This window comes from Elephas maximus, chromosome 23 (assembly GCF_024166365.1).
Source record: "Elephas maximus indicus isolate mEleMax1 chromosome 23, mEleMax1 primary haplotype, whole genome shotgun sequence".
NCBI classification, from domain to species: domain Eukaryota; kingdom Metazoa; phylum Chordata; class Mammalia; order Proboscidea; family Elephantidae; genus Elephas; species Elephas maximus.
In genome coordinates this window covers 19,156,341-19,172,237 of record NC_064841.1, presented here as the reverse complement: position 1 = coordinate 19,172,237, position 15,897 = coordinate 19,156,341, and the positions used below count along the sequence as shown (strand labels likewise).

Sequence of the window (15,897 nt, the reverse complement as noted above, 5' to 3'; positions counted from 1 at the left end):
AGGATATTTGTTTCTGCATTATAATAGCAAACCCACGGGAACAAAAACACACAAGTGGCTCAGAAAAATTGTTCAGTCCCTCTTGAAGAAGAAAGATGTCTTTGCCACTAGGGCAGGGAATCAGTTATTCTGTGTCACTTTCAGAAGGGAGGTCACAGATTTTCTTATTGATTTTACTTCCTATTTGGTAGCAAAATCATGTGAGAAGCAGCAGTGAGCATTCCTGGCGACAAGCCCAGAGGTTAAAAAATATGTGTCAGGACATTTTCTGAATTCCGTCCTTTTCCCAGAGATTGCATGGCAGATAAGCTCTTGCAGCCTACATCAGGGACACAGCACCTGAGTCCCCTTTGGGAGGATGTTTTCAGTAACCCATTACTCATAAACACAAACCCATTGGATTCCAGTTGTGTGTTCAGAGTTCCCTAGCAGCACAGTTGCATAGCCAGGGTCCCTCTAATCAGTGGTGACAGGTGGAATGCAGGTCACGAGTGGAAGCTATGCTCCTGTTTGCCCCCTTTTTTTTTTTTTTACAAAGAGATAAGGAAGAAAGGGCCATTTAATTCGTATGCAGTTTGGTGGAGTAGAGAAGCGATTTTGAGAAAGTGTACTGTGGTTAACTTGATCTGAGATGATTTTGCTCATTCCTGTGTCCTCAGGAAACATCCGGAACACAGAGAAGCTGAGCTACGACAAGCAACACCAGTATGAGATCCTGGTGACCGCCTACGACTGTGGGCAGAAGCCAGCTGCTCAGGACACCCTGGTGCAGGTGGACGTGAAGCCAGTGTGCAAGCCTGGCTGGCAAGGTGGGTGCTGCTTCCATCAGAACTGTCACATGAAGGTGGCTGGTAATGGCGTAGAGAAGGTGCTTAGCTTTGTTCTCAAATCATTGCAAAAGACAACTACAGGAATTGTAAAGTACAGTTACTCTGCCACAAAACAGAGGCGCTTATTTATTCTCACAACTCTTACACGAGGTATTATCCCCATTTCACAGCTGACAACATCCGAGGCAACTCGTCTAAAATAATGGGCTTAGTTTATCCAGTGCTTCCTTTCTCAAATCCCGTGACATCTTTGGATCAAGGGTAATTAGCCCACTGTGCTCAGGAGAAATTACCAGCAAGCCCATTCACTTTATCTAGAGGTATCGAGACTAGCTTTGCTTCAGCACTCAGCACCTGGGGAGACTGTCAAGTTCCTCACACGGAGGGTGTGCACACTGAGCTGGGAGATCCAGAATCCAGCCTGTCTATTAGAGGGTTTCATAAGTGTTGACTCTGAGAATCAATGGCCTGAGATGGAGGTGGATATTTCTGTTAGTTTTGATCTTCTAGGTTGCAGACAGAGCACATTCTCAGGTTCCCCATAGATGATGATGATTTATTACTGAGCTACCAGGGACACAAGGAAGGCAAGTTCAGTTGCATAGATGGATCTTGCAGAGAAGTGTATGGTTTATGGACTCACAACAGTTCTGTTCGTGACAGCAGTTCTGGTGGCCAAGCAGGGGTGCTAGAGTTGTCCCTGTGCCACCAGACTACTCTTGTTTCATGTGTTGCTGCTGCTGTACGGTCCTGCTTACTCATGGTACTTCATGGAGTCATCCACCTGTGGCCTCTGCTTACGGCTTTCTCTTAGTGTGTCTTCTAGCTTCTGGCCTCCTGTTGGATTCCTTCCTTCCTTCATTCTGTGTGTGTGTGTGTGTCCTTGTCTCACTCTTTTTCTGCATCTTTCATTCTTAAATTCCCCTAGAAAGGGTCTCACTAAGTCTTAGTCACACGCATCTCTACTGGGCAGACTAATGCCAGACCACCATATAGTTCACTGGTCAGGCTTTGAGTGGCTGCCTTTTGGTCAGGAGTCCCTTCCTGGTCTAATTCATCATGGTCAGAATGGCAGGACCTCATGGTACAAAGCAAGGAAACCTGTGCCTGAGGAACCACCTAGAGCACCCCCCTCAGAAGGTAGCCCTCAAAGTGGTCCTCTCCAGCAACTTTATCTCCCTTAAACTAGAAAGAAAGGAGAGTAATTAAACCCACCTCTGGAGGAGTCAGAGTCATTGCCCTTTAAACAAAATTCAAAAATTGTTCAATAGAGGAGCTACAGGCAAGGCACAAGAGAGGTAAAGAAAAAAAGTAGAGTCGTTTTGTGTTTAAGATCAAGCAAGAGCCAAGGGTAATGGTTGCACAGCTAATTAATGTAATTGATGACAATAATCTGTAATCCCGTAGAAAGTTAAGTTGGCAAATGTTGTATGTTTTTTTTTTCAACAACAGAAAAGAGCAGCTGCTGAGGCTGCTTATGTATGACCAAATACCTCATGGGATTTCTTTTCTTGGTTTGGAGATTTAGGGTCATGGTTTCATGGGACATCCTAGTTAATTGGCCTAATATCATGTTTAGTGCTTCTGTTTTACCTTCTAGTTCAGTGCATAGTGCCTGGGGTCTTAAAAACTTGCCACTCCCATCCAAGGCACAACAATTAGCTTCTATTTACCTGGACCAACAGTGGAAGAAGAGAGTCAGGAACAGGAGGAGGAAATGGAATGTGTGGCTAATTGTCTCCATGAACAACTGCTTCCTTTGCCACAAGACCAGAAGAACGGGGTGATGCCTGGCTACCATTACTAAAGGTTTTTATCAAAGATTCTATAGAAGAATCCTGATCAAAAGGGGGGAAATGAGAAACAGAATTTCAAATTTTCATGAAATCCAGACTTTCTGGAGTCATTGAGACTGGTTGAACCCCCAAGTCTATTGCCCTGAGATCATCTTTAAAGTTTAAACCAAAAATATCTCCTGAAGTTTTCTTTAAACCAATCAATAGTTTAACTTCACTCAAGACTGTCTTCCTTAAGCCTTGTGCTCTTTTAAGATCTACCCATATGGAATCAAATTGACAACAGCAACTCCAAATGTTAGCGTGTAAGGACTGGCCCCAATGAAGGTCTGGCCTTTGAAAAGAAAGCCTGAAATAATATAAAAGGTTTCTAAGCATGGAATATACTCACAGTGGGATTTTAAGTGGGAAAAGCAAAATAAAAGTGCATATCTGGAGTGTGGTAACAATGTGTTTTGTCTTTGCCAAATAAGGCACCTATAGCTTTGGAATTATATTTCAGTACTTATATTTAGGTGTAATTTCCTAATGGAGTTTGCACTTGTTTCAGGGTTAAATATATACAAAGAAAAACATTAATAATGTTTAGTTCTGTGAGTGAAGAATGTATTGAGCACCCACCTCTGGGGCACACTGCTATTTGTAGCTCTAGGTAGCAAGCTCCTAGGAACAGAGGATTGGGCCCCTTCACTGCTGTGTCTCCAGTACCCAGCAGAGGGCAGTTCAAGACACAAGAGTTGAATGAATAAATACATAGATGAAGTAATGAATTATGAGTGAGACCTTATTAAAATATGTAGGAATTTTCAGCTGCTAACACAACAAAAAGGTTGGCAGTTCGAATCCACCAGCTGCTCCTTGGAAATCCTATGGGACAGTTCTTCTCTGTCCCATAGGGTTGCTGTGAGTTGGAATTGACTCGACGACCACGGGTTTGTTTTTTTTGGTTTATGGGACAAAGAAGAGGGCCGTGGTGGGACAGTGGTAGAACTCTCGCCTTCCATGTGGGAGAGTCGGGTTTGATTCCCAGCCAGCACACCTCATGCAGATCCATCATCTGTCTGTCAGTGGATGCTTGCATGTTGCTTTGATGCTGAACAGGTTTCAGCGGACTAAAATGGATTAGGAAGAAAAGCTTGGCAATCTACTTCTGAAAATCAGACAGCAAAAACTCTACGGATCACACAGCCTGATCCACAGCCGATCACGGGAATAGTGCAGAACTGGGCACCATTTTGTCCCATTGTACAGAGGATCACCATGAGTTGGGGACTGGTTCCACAGCAGCTAACAACAAGGAACAAAGAAAAGAGGGAAGAAGCAACACCTTGCATCAGTTAACCCTGTCAGGCAAAGGGACTGAAACACGCATAACATCAGAGTCAACTGCCTGATGGTGGCTTCCCTGTCTAAGCAGGCCAGCCTGGGATGGCAGAGGCTGACACCTGATACTGCATGGCAGTCCTCCTCCCTCCAGTTTATCCCTATAACCCATTGCCGTTGAGTTGATTTTGACTCATAGCAACCCTATAGGACAGAGTGGAACTGCCCCATAGGGTTTCCAAGGAGCGCCTGGTGGATTCAAACTGCCGACCTTTTAGTTAGCAGCCACTTAACCACTGCAAAGTCCCCTCTCCCTAGCTATTGCCCCGGCTATAGCCCCAGCTAGCTTGCAGATCATAGACTGGTCCTCTGGATTCTCTGACATCTGTAGTAGCCAGTGGACAAAGTGCCTTCTGGCCACTCCTGTCACAATATTGTCCCCACACCTCCTTCCAGCACACTGCTCCATTTTATTTCTCCACTTGGCATGCCCGCACCTCCAACTGACCCTCCCCAAGGCCTGCTCTGCCTTCCTCCCTTGGCCAGGCCTGCAGCCTCTTAGCTGGAAGTACACCTTTCTCCAAGAGAGCTTACCACCCGCCCCGTCCCAAACGTGCAGCTCTTCTCTGGCCCCGTTGGGTGTTGTAGGACAAGTTGGAGTGAGCCACATTTTACCAGATTTCCCTACTGACCGCAAGTGAAGCAGGATGCGCCCTTACTGTGAGAGGTCTTCGGGTACCCTGGGGAAAGGGCGGCTCTTCTGGAAGCCAGTGTCATATAAAGCCTGTGTGGTATAGGATGGGAGAGGAGCAGAGACAGGAGGCCAGTTAGTCCACCAGGAAGCAATGTAAGGAGACTAGCCTGGCTTGCATAAAGAGTTGGGCCTGGGGAGAAGTGAGAAGCAAGATTGGAAAGGCTAGGGGCAGGGTTAGGTGGGCAGCGGAGATTCTGTACGGCCCTGAATAGCAAGGTGAGGAGCTGCCTTAATCCTCAGGCCCCTCTAGATCCAGCTGTGAGGGGTCTGTGTGCATGTGCCAGACGGAATCCCCCAGGAGATCAGAGTCCACTCCCTGAACTGACTTCTCACAAGCAAGGCAAGTTACCAGGCAAACACAGTTTGGCAGTTTGAATCCTTGTACTTGTTCTTAGTCATTTCCTTCCAGGCAGGATGGAATTGCAGCACCGTGAAAGCAATCCATCACACTCAGGAGCCCCCGCCTTCTCCAAGCATAGCCACTCAGCACTGTCACCCAGCCGTCACTGCAGGCAGCTTCTCCCAGTGAGCTGTCTCAGAGCAACTGAAGCCGCCCACAGCTAGAGCCTCCCCTCTCTTCCCAGAGCCCCATAAGAGAGTAGCTCCCAGGCTCCAGGGATGCCCCAGGGTAATGCCCCAGTTTTCCATCATAATAACCCCCTCCATGTGCAGGGCTCTGAAACTTTCCCTACAAGATTCTGGCCCTTCCCTAGCTAGGCACAGGAGGACATCTCAGACCCTGGCCTTTCAGTCCTTGGGCAAGGCACGTTTCTACACAGGCTATGGTTTTCCATTCTCTGCCTTTTTTCCTTGGGTTGGTCTTGTCTTCCCAGAAAGGGTGTGGACTCCTTGAGGGCTGAGCTGCACTTCTTGCAGCCCTGGTGCTGAACTTTCCATACATTACCTAGGCAAAAACTAAAGGCTTGCCTGCTAGCATCACCAACCAGTGGGCAGAGTGGGGTTTATCAGGGATTCAGCTGGCCCCAAGGGGAGGAGGGAAGGTTTTGCATCCATAAAACAACCCCAGGTTGCCAGGCACACGTGTCTTGCTCTTGTATTCGGTTATCTTCCCTGCTGTGTTCTGAGACTGTGGTTGTGATAGGTGGAAAGGGTCAGGTCACTCTGCAGGGGAATGTGGAACTTTGCCAAAGGGGACATCACTTCCATTCTCGGTTGCCCATGGAAGAAGATGGTCCTCAAAGCATCAACCCAGACTGTGTGACTGGAAGGGAGAATGACGTCTTTGAGAAGTCAAGGTGTCCTTATGTGCAGCCTTTTTTCACAGAGATGAAAGATTATATTAGGAACCAGGAAGGAGGTAGACCTACAGGAGGCCACAAGCTAAAGACAGGTTTATGTCCTGCCTCTCATGCCAGGCGTCTGAATCTGCAGTCTTCTTGGTGTTTGTTTCCCTATTGCCAACCAGATATAAATATCCACACCTGGGCCATCTGCTATGAGGACTCAGGGAGAAGGCTGCACCATTCACGATCAGAGCACTAAAGAGGATATAGTGTGCTTCCACTGCCGAGGCCCTGGTTCCATTCCCAGTCACATAACCCTTTTTTTGAAGCCCTGGTGGTACAGTAGTTAAGAGCTTGGCTGCCAACCAAAAGTTTGGCAGTTCAAATCCACCAGCTGCTCATTGGAATCCCTATGGGCAATTCCCCTCAGTCCTATAGAGTCACTATGAGTTGCAACCAACTTGACCGCAAATGGTTAGTGTCCTTTGAGGCTATTAGGGTGATGGTGGCAATAACAGCAGTGGACCCAGTCAGAGATGGAGTTGGCCATGTGACAGTGTTGTGTCCTCCTATTTGTGAACTGACCCTCCCCCTAGAGGATGCTTTATACATCAGTTGCTAGTTCTGGGTTCTTTATTTGTTTAGTTTTTATTTTATTTTATGCTATATTTTTTGGAGAAAGGCATCCTTTTTTTATCCTTTCCTGTATTGTTCTTTATAATCCCTCGGCCCATCTCTTTCTGTGCTTCAAGCTGAAAACATTGTCTTCCACAACACCCATTGGTACATTTTCCCATTTATCTCTGCAACTCAGATTTTATAGTTATTATCTGCCCCTGCCAATCTGGACCCAAAGTTCAGTATTTCACTGTCCCTTTATGTAAAGTGGAGCCCTGGTGGCACAGTGGTTAAGAGCTTGGCTGCTAACCAAAAGGTCAGCAGTTGGAATCCGCTGGCCACTCCTTGGAAACCCTATAGGGCATTTCTACTCTCCCCTATTGGGTTGTTATGAGTCAGGATCGACTCGACAGCAAAAAGTTTGGTTTTTGTTTTTAATGCAAAATAATTCCTCTTGGAAGAGAGAGCCACTGGAGACTTTCCTGGTGGCCCTTCACCATGCCTCCCCTGGGATATGCCACTGACCAGCCATCCCATTATTCTGGATTAGGGGTTCCCATATCACAGAATCAGCTCTTGAGACTCTGGTCCCTTCAGAACCCCATCTTTGTTTGCCTCACTCCTGAGCCCCATCCCACAGCACCGAACTACACTCGCCCAGCAGCAGCTCATCAACCCACCAGTTTGCCAAGTTTCTCCCACAGACCCAGCTCCTGCTCCTGTCACTTCCACAGTTAGTTGTCCTGTTTATAATGGAAAGAAGGGGAGATGCAGCCACATAATTGAATGATTTTCCCTCTGTTCTTTAGGTTCTGGATAATTCTCTAGATGCATCAAAGAGTTGTTTCTAACCATTCCACAAATCAGATCTTCATTAGAAAGGAAGGGTGGTAGCTTTCAGAAGATTGCTTCTCAAGCCTGAACGTGTAGATAAGTCACTTGGGGTCTGAGTAAAATACAGATTCCCATTTAATAAGTCTAGAGTCAGTCTGGATTCTGCTGGTCCATGGCCTTTAGTTCGAGTGAAAAGTTCAAGTAGAAAATGTTGACAGAACACCTACAGGATATTTAATATATTTAACAGTTTTGTGTTGAAAAGACAGCAGCCTAAATGCCACAGCTTAATTTTTCACTTAGTTATTTGCATTCTGAAAGATAACTGAAATTTGTATACACATTACACAGTAGGAAATGCTTTTGGGTTGAATTCATTCACCCTTTATTGAAGTCCCACTATGTGCTGAAGGCTGGTGGTACAGAGGCAGATGTGAGCAGCGAGGGCTCACAGAGAGAGGGAGATGATGGCAATACTGAGGGCAGAAGTGAAGGCGGAGGAGCACAAATGAGAGGCATTTAGCTTTTTACAAGGCAGTGGCCCTGGGCAAAATGCCACCTGGTCCAAATATTGTAGGGTAATAGGCGTTAGCAAAGATAGGAAGAGTCTTCCAGGCTAGGAAACAGGGAAAGAAGGGAGGAAGGGGCATGATGTGGCTGGGACATGGGAGAGATGACTGGACAGATCCAGATTACAGAGGGCCACCTATGTCATCCTAATAGCAGTAGGGAACCCTCAGGGGCTTTCATGCCTCAGTGTGATGAGGGGAGATCTTGGGGAAGAAGGACTCCTTGGCCAACCACATAGACAGTGGCTGGGATGCAGAGATTGGGAGCAGGGAGATCAGCTGAATAGGATGATTATTCCTGGGTACACTTTTAAGTGGTACACATTCTAATAAGCATCCAAAGTCATGTCTTTATTCCAAAGCCAATTTAAAGTTTTATGTAGCAAAGGAAGTTAAATTCGCAATTGAATCCTGTGAGACTCCATATGCAACGGAACAAGGCTGGCGGTCAAGCACATCTGGAGTAGAGGAGGCCCCTGCTAGCCTTGGCAAGGTGTCCCAGTCCCTTCTGCAGCCGTCCACCCACCTGCCACCTGCTGGGGGGAAAAAAAAAGCCCAGGCCCCAGTAGTCAGCCAGCTTCACCCTGTTCCTTCCAAAAGTCAGATCAATTATTGACCAAGTGAACTGAAGAGCTGGCTTAGGTTTTACTTCATGAAAGGCATTGATTTCAAATCGCAGCATGGTAAGTCCAGGAAGGTGCCCCGGTCTGCTTGGGGAAACAGAACCGTGTGGGGCTCAGAAGGTGGAACTGTGTCTGTGTCTATCAACTGTGATGACGTTACCCCTACTGCAGGCTGATGCCCAAGGGCATTGCCAGAAAGACAGAGTGAATGGGGGCTCCTTGCTATCAGACCTCTCCTTCGCTGTCCTGCCAGCATCTGTGATTCCACCATGAGAGTACCAACCTTTTGTCCTAAAGGATAATCCCCACTTAATGTAAATGCCTCTTGCAGGAGTAACATTTTAAGCCAAGGATCAGCAAAATATAGTCCACAGGCCAAATCCTGTTCATCACCTATTTTTATGCAGCCCATGAGCTAAGAAATGTTTTTTACCTTGTTCAATGGTTGAAAAAAATAAAAAGAATATTTCATAACCTGTGGAAAATCATATGAAATTTAAATTTCAATGTCCCGTAAAGTTTTATTGGAGCACAGCCACTCTCATTTGTTTACATTTTGTCTATGGCTGCTTTTGGAGTCCCTGGGTGGCACAAATGATTAAGCACTCTACTACTAGCCAATAGGTTGGTGGTTCGAACCCACCCAGAGGTGCCTCGGAAGACAGGCCTGGTGACCTACTTCTGGAAGGACACAGCCTTGAAAACCCTATGAAGCAGTTCTACTCCGCACACATGAGGTTGCCATGAGTTGGTACTGACCCAACAGTATCTAACAACAACAACAACAACATGGCTGCTTTTGCATCGCAGCAGCAGAGCTGAGAAATTACGACGAAGATGGTATGGCCACAAAGCCTGAATATTTACTATCTGGCCCTGTGCAGTAAAAGTTTGCCCCTACGTTAAGCTATCCATTGACTCCTTAGTAGGAATTAGTTTATTGAATTACATGACATAACCTAGAAAGACTAGGATACCAAATGGATATATTTAGACAGAGGTAAAGGAATTGAAAAGTCCAAACCAAGGATCACTGCACAGAGACAGACAGGTGTCAGACAGCCACGGGACACAGCTAACATCAGCTGAATGCCACAACCTCTCAGACACTGGGCTCAGCACCTTCACAGGATGTCAGAGTTACTCCTTACCAGGGCTCTGTGAGACCAGGAGTCCCAGCTCATCTTACAAATGAAGAAAACTTGGGCCAAGAGAAATTAAGTGCTTTCCCAACATCTCCCATCTGTAAATGGCAGAGATGGAACTCAAATTCCTGTCGGTCTATCCCAGAGGGAGGGCACCGGGGCGTAAGGAATAAGGAGATGGAAAAAGGAGGCTGAGAAGTTCCGAAGAGGCATGTTACCAGCTTTACAAAAGAGGATCTCATAGCAGAAATACCACAAGAGGGTGGCTTTAAAGAACAGGAGTTTATTTTCTCACAGTTCAGGAGGCTAGGAGCCCAAATTCAGGGCATTGGTTTGAGGGGAAAATCCTTCCTTGTCAGTAGCCCCACAAATTCCTTGGCATTCCTTGGTGTCTATCTTCCCCTTGTGTGTGTGTCTCTGTGTCTATTCTGCTCGTGTTATAATTCAGAAGTGATTAGGTTTAGGATCACCCGACACTGGTACAGCCTTATTAACATAACAAAGAAGAACTCCTAATTCCAAACAGTGTCATATTTATAGGTACAGGGGTTAGGATTTCAGCACCTATTTTGAGGGGCACAATTCAGTCCACAACAGTGACCTTATTTATAAAATGTGCAGCAGCCTTATCTTGAAAGGGTGGCTAGAGTTTCTCCCTGCCCTGCCTAACCTACATTTCCTTGATTGAGCCTAGTCTAGTGAACTTTGAAATTACAACTCATTCCAAAATAAATCCAGGCTTGCAGACTTCCTCTCTCTCAGTCACTATGTATCAAATCTAAAGTTGCCTCTGGTCACCTCATGGGGCCAGGGAAACTTAACATTCACCAAAGAAATGGGTGTTAAGCCTCAAAGTCAAAGAGGCTGGGCCCAAGCCTGGCTCTTTGCCCAAGAGCACACAGACTCTACCCTTTTTCAAAGGTAATTGAACATAAAAAATGACCTACTATCTATTCTTTTGTCTAACAGGATATTACCTGACCTTATTGAGGTTCATCCTCAGGGGCTCAGCCTCCCCAGCCTCCTCTGTCCTGTCCACATTCGGTTTTCTCCTCTTGACGTGCCCCTTGTCAGCATTCTCTGCTCTCTTCACTCCTTCCCTGCCTCCTCACTCTTTACTTAACTACCCCTGCCCTTCATTCCCCCTGCATTCTTCCTCCGATTCCTTTCCCTCTCCTCCCATTCCCAAGCATATGTCCTGAAGAGAAAGGCAAAGGGGCGTGGGGGATGCAGGCGTTAGGTACAAACCAGTGAAGACAGAGCTGAGGTCTGGAGTAAGAAGGGCTGGACCCCAAGGTTAGCTCCCTCACCATCTGGGCCAGAGGGACTTTGCCTAAGCCATTTTTCCTGGCTGAGTCTTTGTTTCCTTGACTATAAACTGAGAATCATAATTCTTGGCTGAACTATTTTATAGGATTGTTAATAAGACCAAAAGTAGCTCTATATGTAGAAGTGTTTTACAAAATTTAAATCACTGTGCAAATAACGTTATGATTACAATTGAGAAAATAAGTACTGTCACGTAAATGACAAGTGCTTGTCATATACATGTGTAGGTCCACACATGAACACACATATTTAAATTCATAGAGTGGGGTAAGGCATGTGGCTTGAACATTGTGTTCTGAAGTTTAGTGCTTAAGATGGGGTGGGGTGGAAAGAGCACAGTCCAGGGGGCCCTGGCACCCAGATTCAGTCTCAGGTTGGCTCTGGCATATTCTGTAACCTCAAGAAAGCCACTTCTGCCTGGGCTTCGGTGTCACCCTTGCCAATGGGACAGTAACACCTTCTCATGAGACCTCAGTTAATGGCTGCCAGTGGGGCCCCTTGCACTGGAACCACACAACAGTGAGGTTCAATGAACAGCAGCTCTTTATTCTCTTTATTCTGATTGCTTTAAAATCACAATGCAGCATTTTCCCCAAATGATTGGAAAAGCCATCACTGAGGCCTGAACTGCCTGACACCCACAGCATGACCCGAGGCAACTGCTTTGGGGTTAGCCCTGATCTGCCTGGCGGGCCAGCAGGCCATATTCCTGGCAGTGGCCTTGTGGGGCTCCCCTTCGTGAATAACGACTTGTTTTGACATCACTGACATAGCCGATCATTAAGGTGCAACAAATGGCTCTGTGCGGGACGCTGATTTACCTACCCAGTGGCGTCTTAATGTGCTTAAAGACCCTCTGGATAAAAGCACACACACTCAAGCCGGCTCAGCGGGAGCCTAGAGAAATGGGGTCTTGGAGGTTTTCTGCGTCCAATAATCTCAGCCCTGCAAGGGAGTAGGGTGGGGTGAGAGGGAGTTGGGGGGTGGTAGGAAGTGGCTGACTGGTAGACTGCTCTCATCCCTAACAATAATCAGTAATAATAATAGTTAACCCTGACTGAGCACTATCCAAGAACATTGCTTGCCCTGTCTCATTTACCCTTCTCCACACCGTAACAGCTGTTGTTGACCCATTTTACAGATGAGAACACTGAGGTTCATACTCTTGCCACACAGCTAGTAATAGCCAGGACCAGCCTACAACCCCAGTTCCATCTGTGTCCAGACATGGACCTCCTGGCCAGTAATCCACAGTGTGTCACATAGCAAAGGAGAACACTGGCCATCTCTTGAGATGATTGGATATTTACTAGGTTGACCTATTAAAGGAAAATTCTGCAGTTAGAACCCTTTGCTCATATTATAAGGAAAATGTATAATTGGACGGCAAGGCAAACTTGAGAGGGAACCATGGCTTACAGGGAACAGGGGCGGGGGTGGGGGGAAAGGACTGGAGAAAGATATCACTCCTACCACACAAGCCCACCACTCAGACCAGCCTGCATTCATGACACGGTCCTTTTATTTAAAAAAAATAATGTTTGAAGCCAGGTACAATGGAGCTATAGGTTAAAGGAATTTACATAACTGGAATATGAAAAGTATATATAAGCCATCTTTATGAAAAGACAGGAAATGTGTACATGGAAAGCGACACTCTTCGATTGTAAACGCTCTTCAAAACTATAAAAGATGCTTGAAGAACAGCTGCTTCGTCTTACACCAACAACACATTTGGCCCAAGATAAGAAAACTCCCTGGAAAACGCTCATGTTTATTGGACATAAGAGAGAAGGGTTTCTATAAATTCTAGGGAAAGTACCCTGGCTGGTTGAGTTAATGATTTCCCTGTTGGGAGGATTATCTTTCAGAAAGGCTGCTCTTAAATTGCCTGGCTTCTGCACCTTTCCAGCATCAATTTTGCTGGAGATTTTTCTCTTGGGAGCTGAGAAGCACATGAGCTCAGGGTCTGTGGGGATGAAGAGTTGGGCAGAAATCAGTAGCAAAGCTTTTAGTGGATGTCCTTGTTTCTGATCACTGTTGCAGTTAATGTCAATGGCAGCATTGGCTATTGACCATACTGTCCACCAGAGGGCTTAGACCTGGGGTTCTCAAGGATGGCACAGGATTTAAAGAGGTGATTCCAACACTAGCAAGTTTATAAGATTTATTGGGGAACTAAAGCACTCACACCAGCATCAGAGGACCATGCAGAATGGAATTATTCCTCCTCGAGGTAAGTGGAAGGCCAAGGGCTGGCTGGGATTGGCATGTGGTCTCTCAGGTGCCTGAGCCAACATGGGTTTAGAGCAGATCCAGGGGCCATGGGCTGGCTGGGATTGGCATGTGGTCTTTCAGGTGCCTGAGCCAACATGGGTTTAGAGCAGATCCAGGGGCCATGGGGAAGCAGCATATGGCATATACTCCAAACCCAGGCCAGCAGAAGAGGCAATGATGTCTTCAGTTCAGAGGGGCTGGGACCTGTGGGAGAATCCACAGGAGATGCAACAAGAAAGTCCTACCAGAGCAAGAGAGCCAGGGGCGTTCCCTGATCCCCAAGACCTGGACATAGGCACCTTTCATAAAGCACCATTGCCATTCATCCTTCAAATATTTATTAGCAACTGTTATAAAAAAAAAAAAAAAAATTTTTTTTTTTTTTATTATGCTCCAGGAACTGCACCAGGCACTGGAGATTTAAAAACTAACAAAATAGACGCACTCCTTGTTCTTGTGGAGCTTAGGAAGGGGGGTTGCAGACATACAAATACTCACCGAAGTAAATGAATAGTTAAAAATGAGTGTGGTGCCATGAAAGACAGACAGTGCTAATAGAGGGTGGGAGATTTAAGTGGTCCAATCTGGCTCAAAGTCGGCATTGAATTTTATTTATGTAACTGTCTTAGGTAATTAGTGCTGCTGTAACAGAAATACCACAAGCAGATGGCTTTAACAAAGAAATTTATTCTCTCATAGCCTAGGAGGCTGGAAGTCCAAATTTAGGGTGCCAGCTCCAGGGGAAGATTTTCTGTCTCTGTTGGCTCTGGGTGAAAGTCCTTGTCATTAATCTTCCCCTGATCTAGGAGCTCCTTAGCACAGGGACCCTGGATCCGAAGGATGCTCTCCCCTCCTGGTTCTTCATTCTTGGTGGTAGGAGGTCTCTCTCCTCTCTGCTAGATTCTCCTTTTTATCTCAAAAGAGATTGATGCAAGATACAATCTAATCCTGTAGAATGAGTCCTGCCTCATTAACATAACTGCCTCTAATCCTGCCTCATTAATGTCATAGAGGTAGGATTTCCAGCACATAAGATAATCACATCAGATGACAAAATGGTGGACAACCACATAATACTGGGAATCATGGCCACACACATTTTCGGGGAACACAATTCAACCTGTAACAATAAAAAACTAAAAATAATCAATGTGTGTGAGACATAGAGCACAGCTAGGTGGGAATAAAGCTCAAGAGAGTGTTCCAAAGGGAGCTCCTCATCTGTCTAACCTATTTGGAGCCTCAGAGCCTTACAGTGGTCAAGTAGGTTTAGAGATGGCTCTGCAGCATCTTTCTCTTTTCTTTGATTCCTGGACTTTTCCTCCAGCTCCAGGTAGACACAGGATGAGCTGGGAGGACTGAGCCCACTTCATGGAAAGAGGAGAAGATCCAGTTTGCTATGTATTAAATAAATACAATTACTTTCTACAACCGCTGTAAATGTTACTAATAGAAACTTCCCAGACTACTTCATTAAGAAACTAATGAGAATTTTGGGCCAATTTAGCTCATATCCTGTCTCTTGGAATCCTGACCTCCCTACCCTATCCAAATTCCACTGACCCCCAGTTCTTTGTCCACACCAGTCTTGGCCCATGTCAATAGTTCCAGGATTGCTCCCTTCCTTGGTTCAGAATCTTTATTCCTCATCTCTACCTAAGCACATGCTCTAAGTTTCCTACAGAAAATTTCTTTGTCGGTGGTGTTTTCAGAAGTTCCATCTCTCCAGCATGGTTGGCAAGATCCTGGTGACCACTTTGCCTGGACTATCCTGAGTGATTCGTCAGTTTCTATTAGGTTATGCTGTGTAACAAACAATCCCCCAAATCTCAATAGCCTACAATGAGGATTTATTTATCATTCACTATTACTTGTGACCAACCTATGGATCTCTTCCAGTCGGTTGGCCAGGTAGCTATCTTCCAAATTTCTTGACATAGATGAGAGAGCACTTCCAACATTGCATTTGTTTACTGAAACACCTCAGTGGGTATTCCGCGATTCCTGGAGCCTTGTTTTCCGCCATTGCCTTCAGTGCAGCTTGGACTTCTTCCTTCAGTACCATCAGTTCCTGATCATATGCTACTTCATGAAATGGTTGAATGTTGGCCAGTTCATTTTGGTATAGTGACTCTGTGTATTCTTCCTATCTTCTTTTGATGCTTCCTGCATCATTCAATTTTTTTTTTTTTTTTGCCCGTAGAATCCTTCAATATTGCAACTCGAGGCTTGAATTTTTTTTCTTCAGTTCTTTCAGCTTGAGAAATGCCAAGCATGTTCATCCCCATTGGTTTGACCTTAGCAGACATCTAATTCAGAAGTAAGAGGCCCTAATGTCCCTTTGGATATATAGGGCAAAAGGCTTTTGAAGTATATTTTAGAAAATAGTATGAGCAAGAAACAGGGTTTCTCAAACTATCTGTGGTAAAGGACAAGAGCTGGGGTTTTTGTTGTTGTTGTTATTGTTGTTTTTGGTTGTTTGTTTGTTTTGTTTTTGTTTTTCCCAATCAGTCATGGAGCAATCTTTCATAAAATATAATAGAAATAAATTTCTA

The 15,897-nt window shown here is 45.6% G+C and overlaps 1 protein-coding gene across 1 annotated transcript in view; it reads left to right on the top strand.

Moving 5' to 3' along the window:
- Positions 1–15,897, top strand: part of CLSTN2 (calsyntenin 2) — a 712,394-nt gene that overhangs the window by 573,336 nt on the left and 123,161 nt on the right. The window contains exon 5 of the mRNA XM_049867339.1: positions 660–809. Within this exon, the coding sequence (XP_049723296.1) occupies positions 660–809 (150 nt within the window). The remainder of the gene's footprint in view (positions 1–659; positions 810–15,897) is intronic.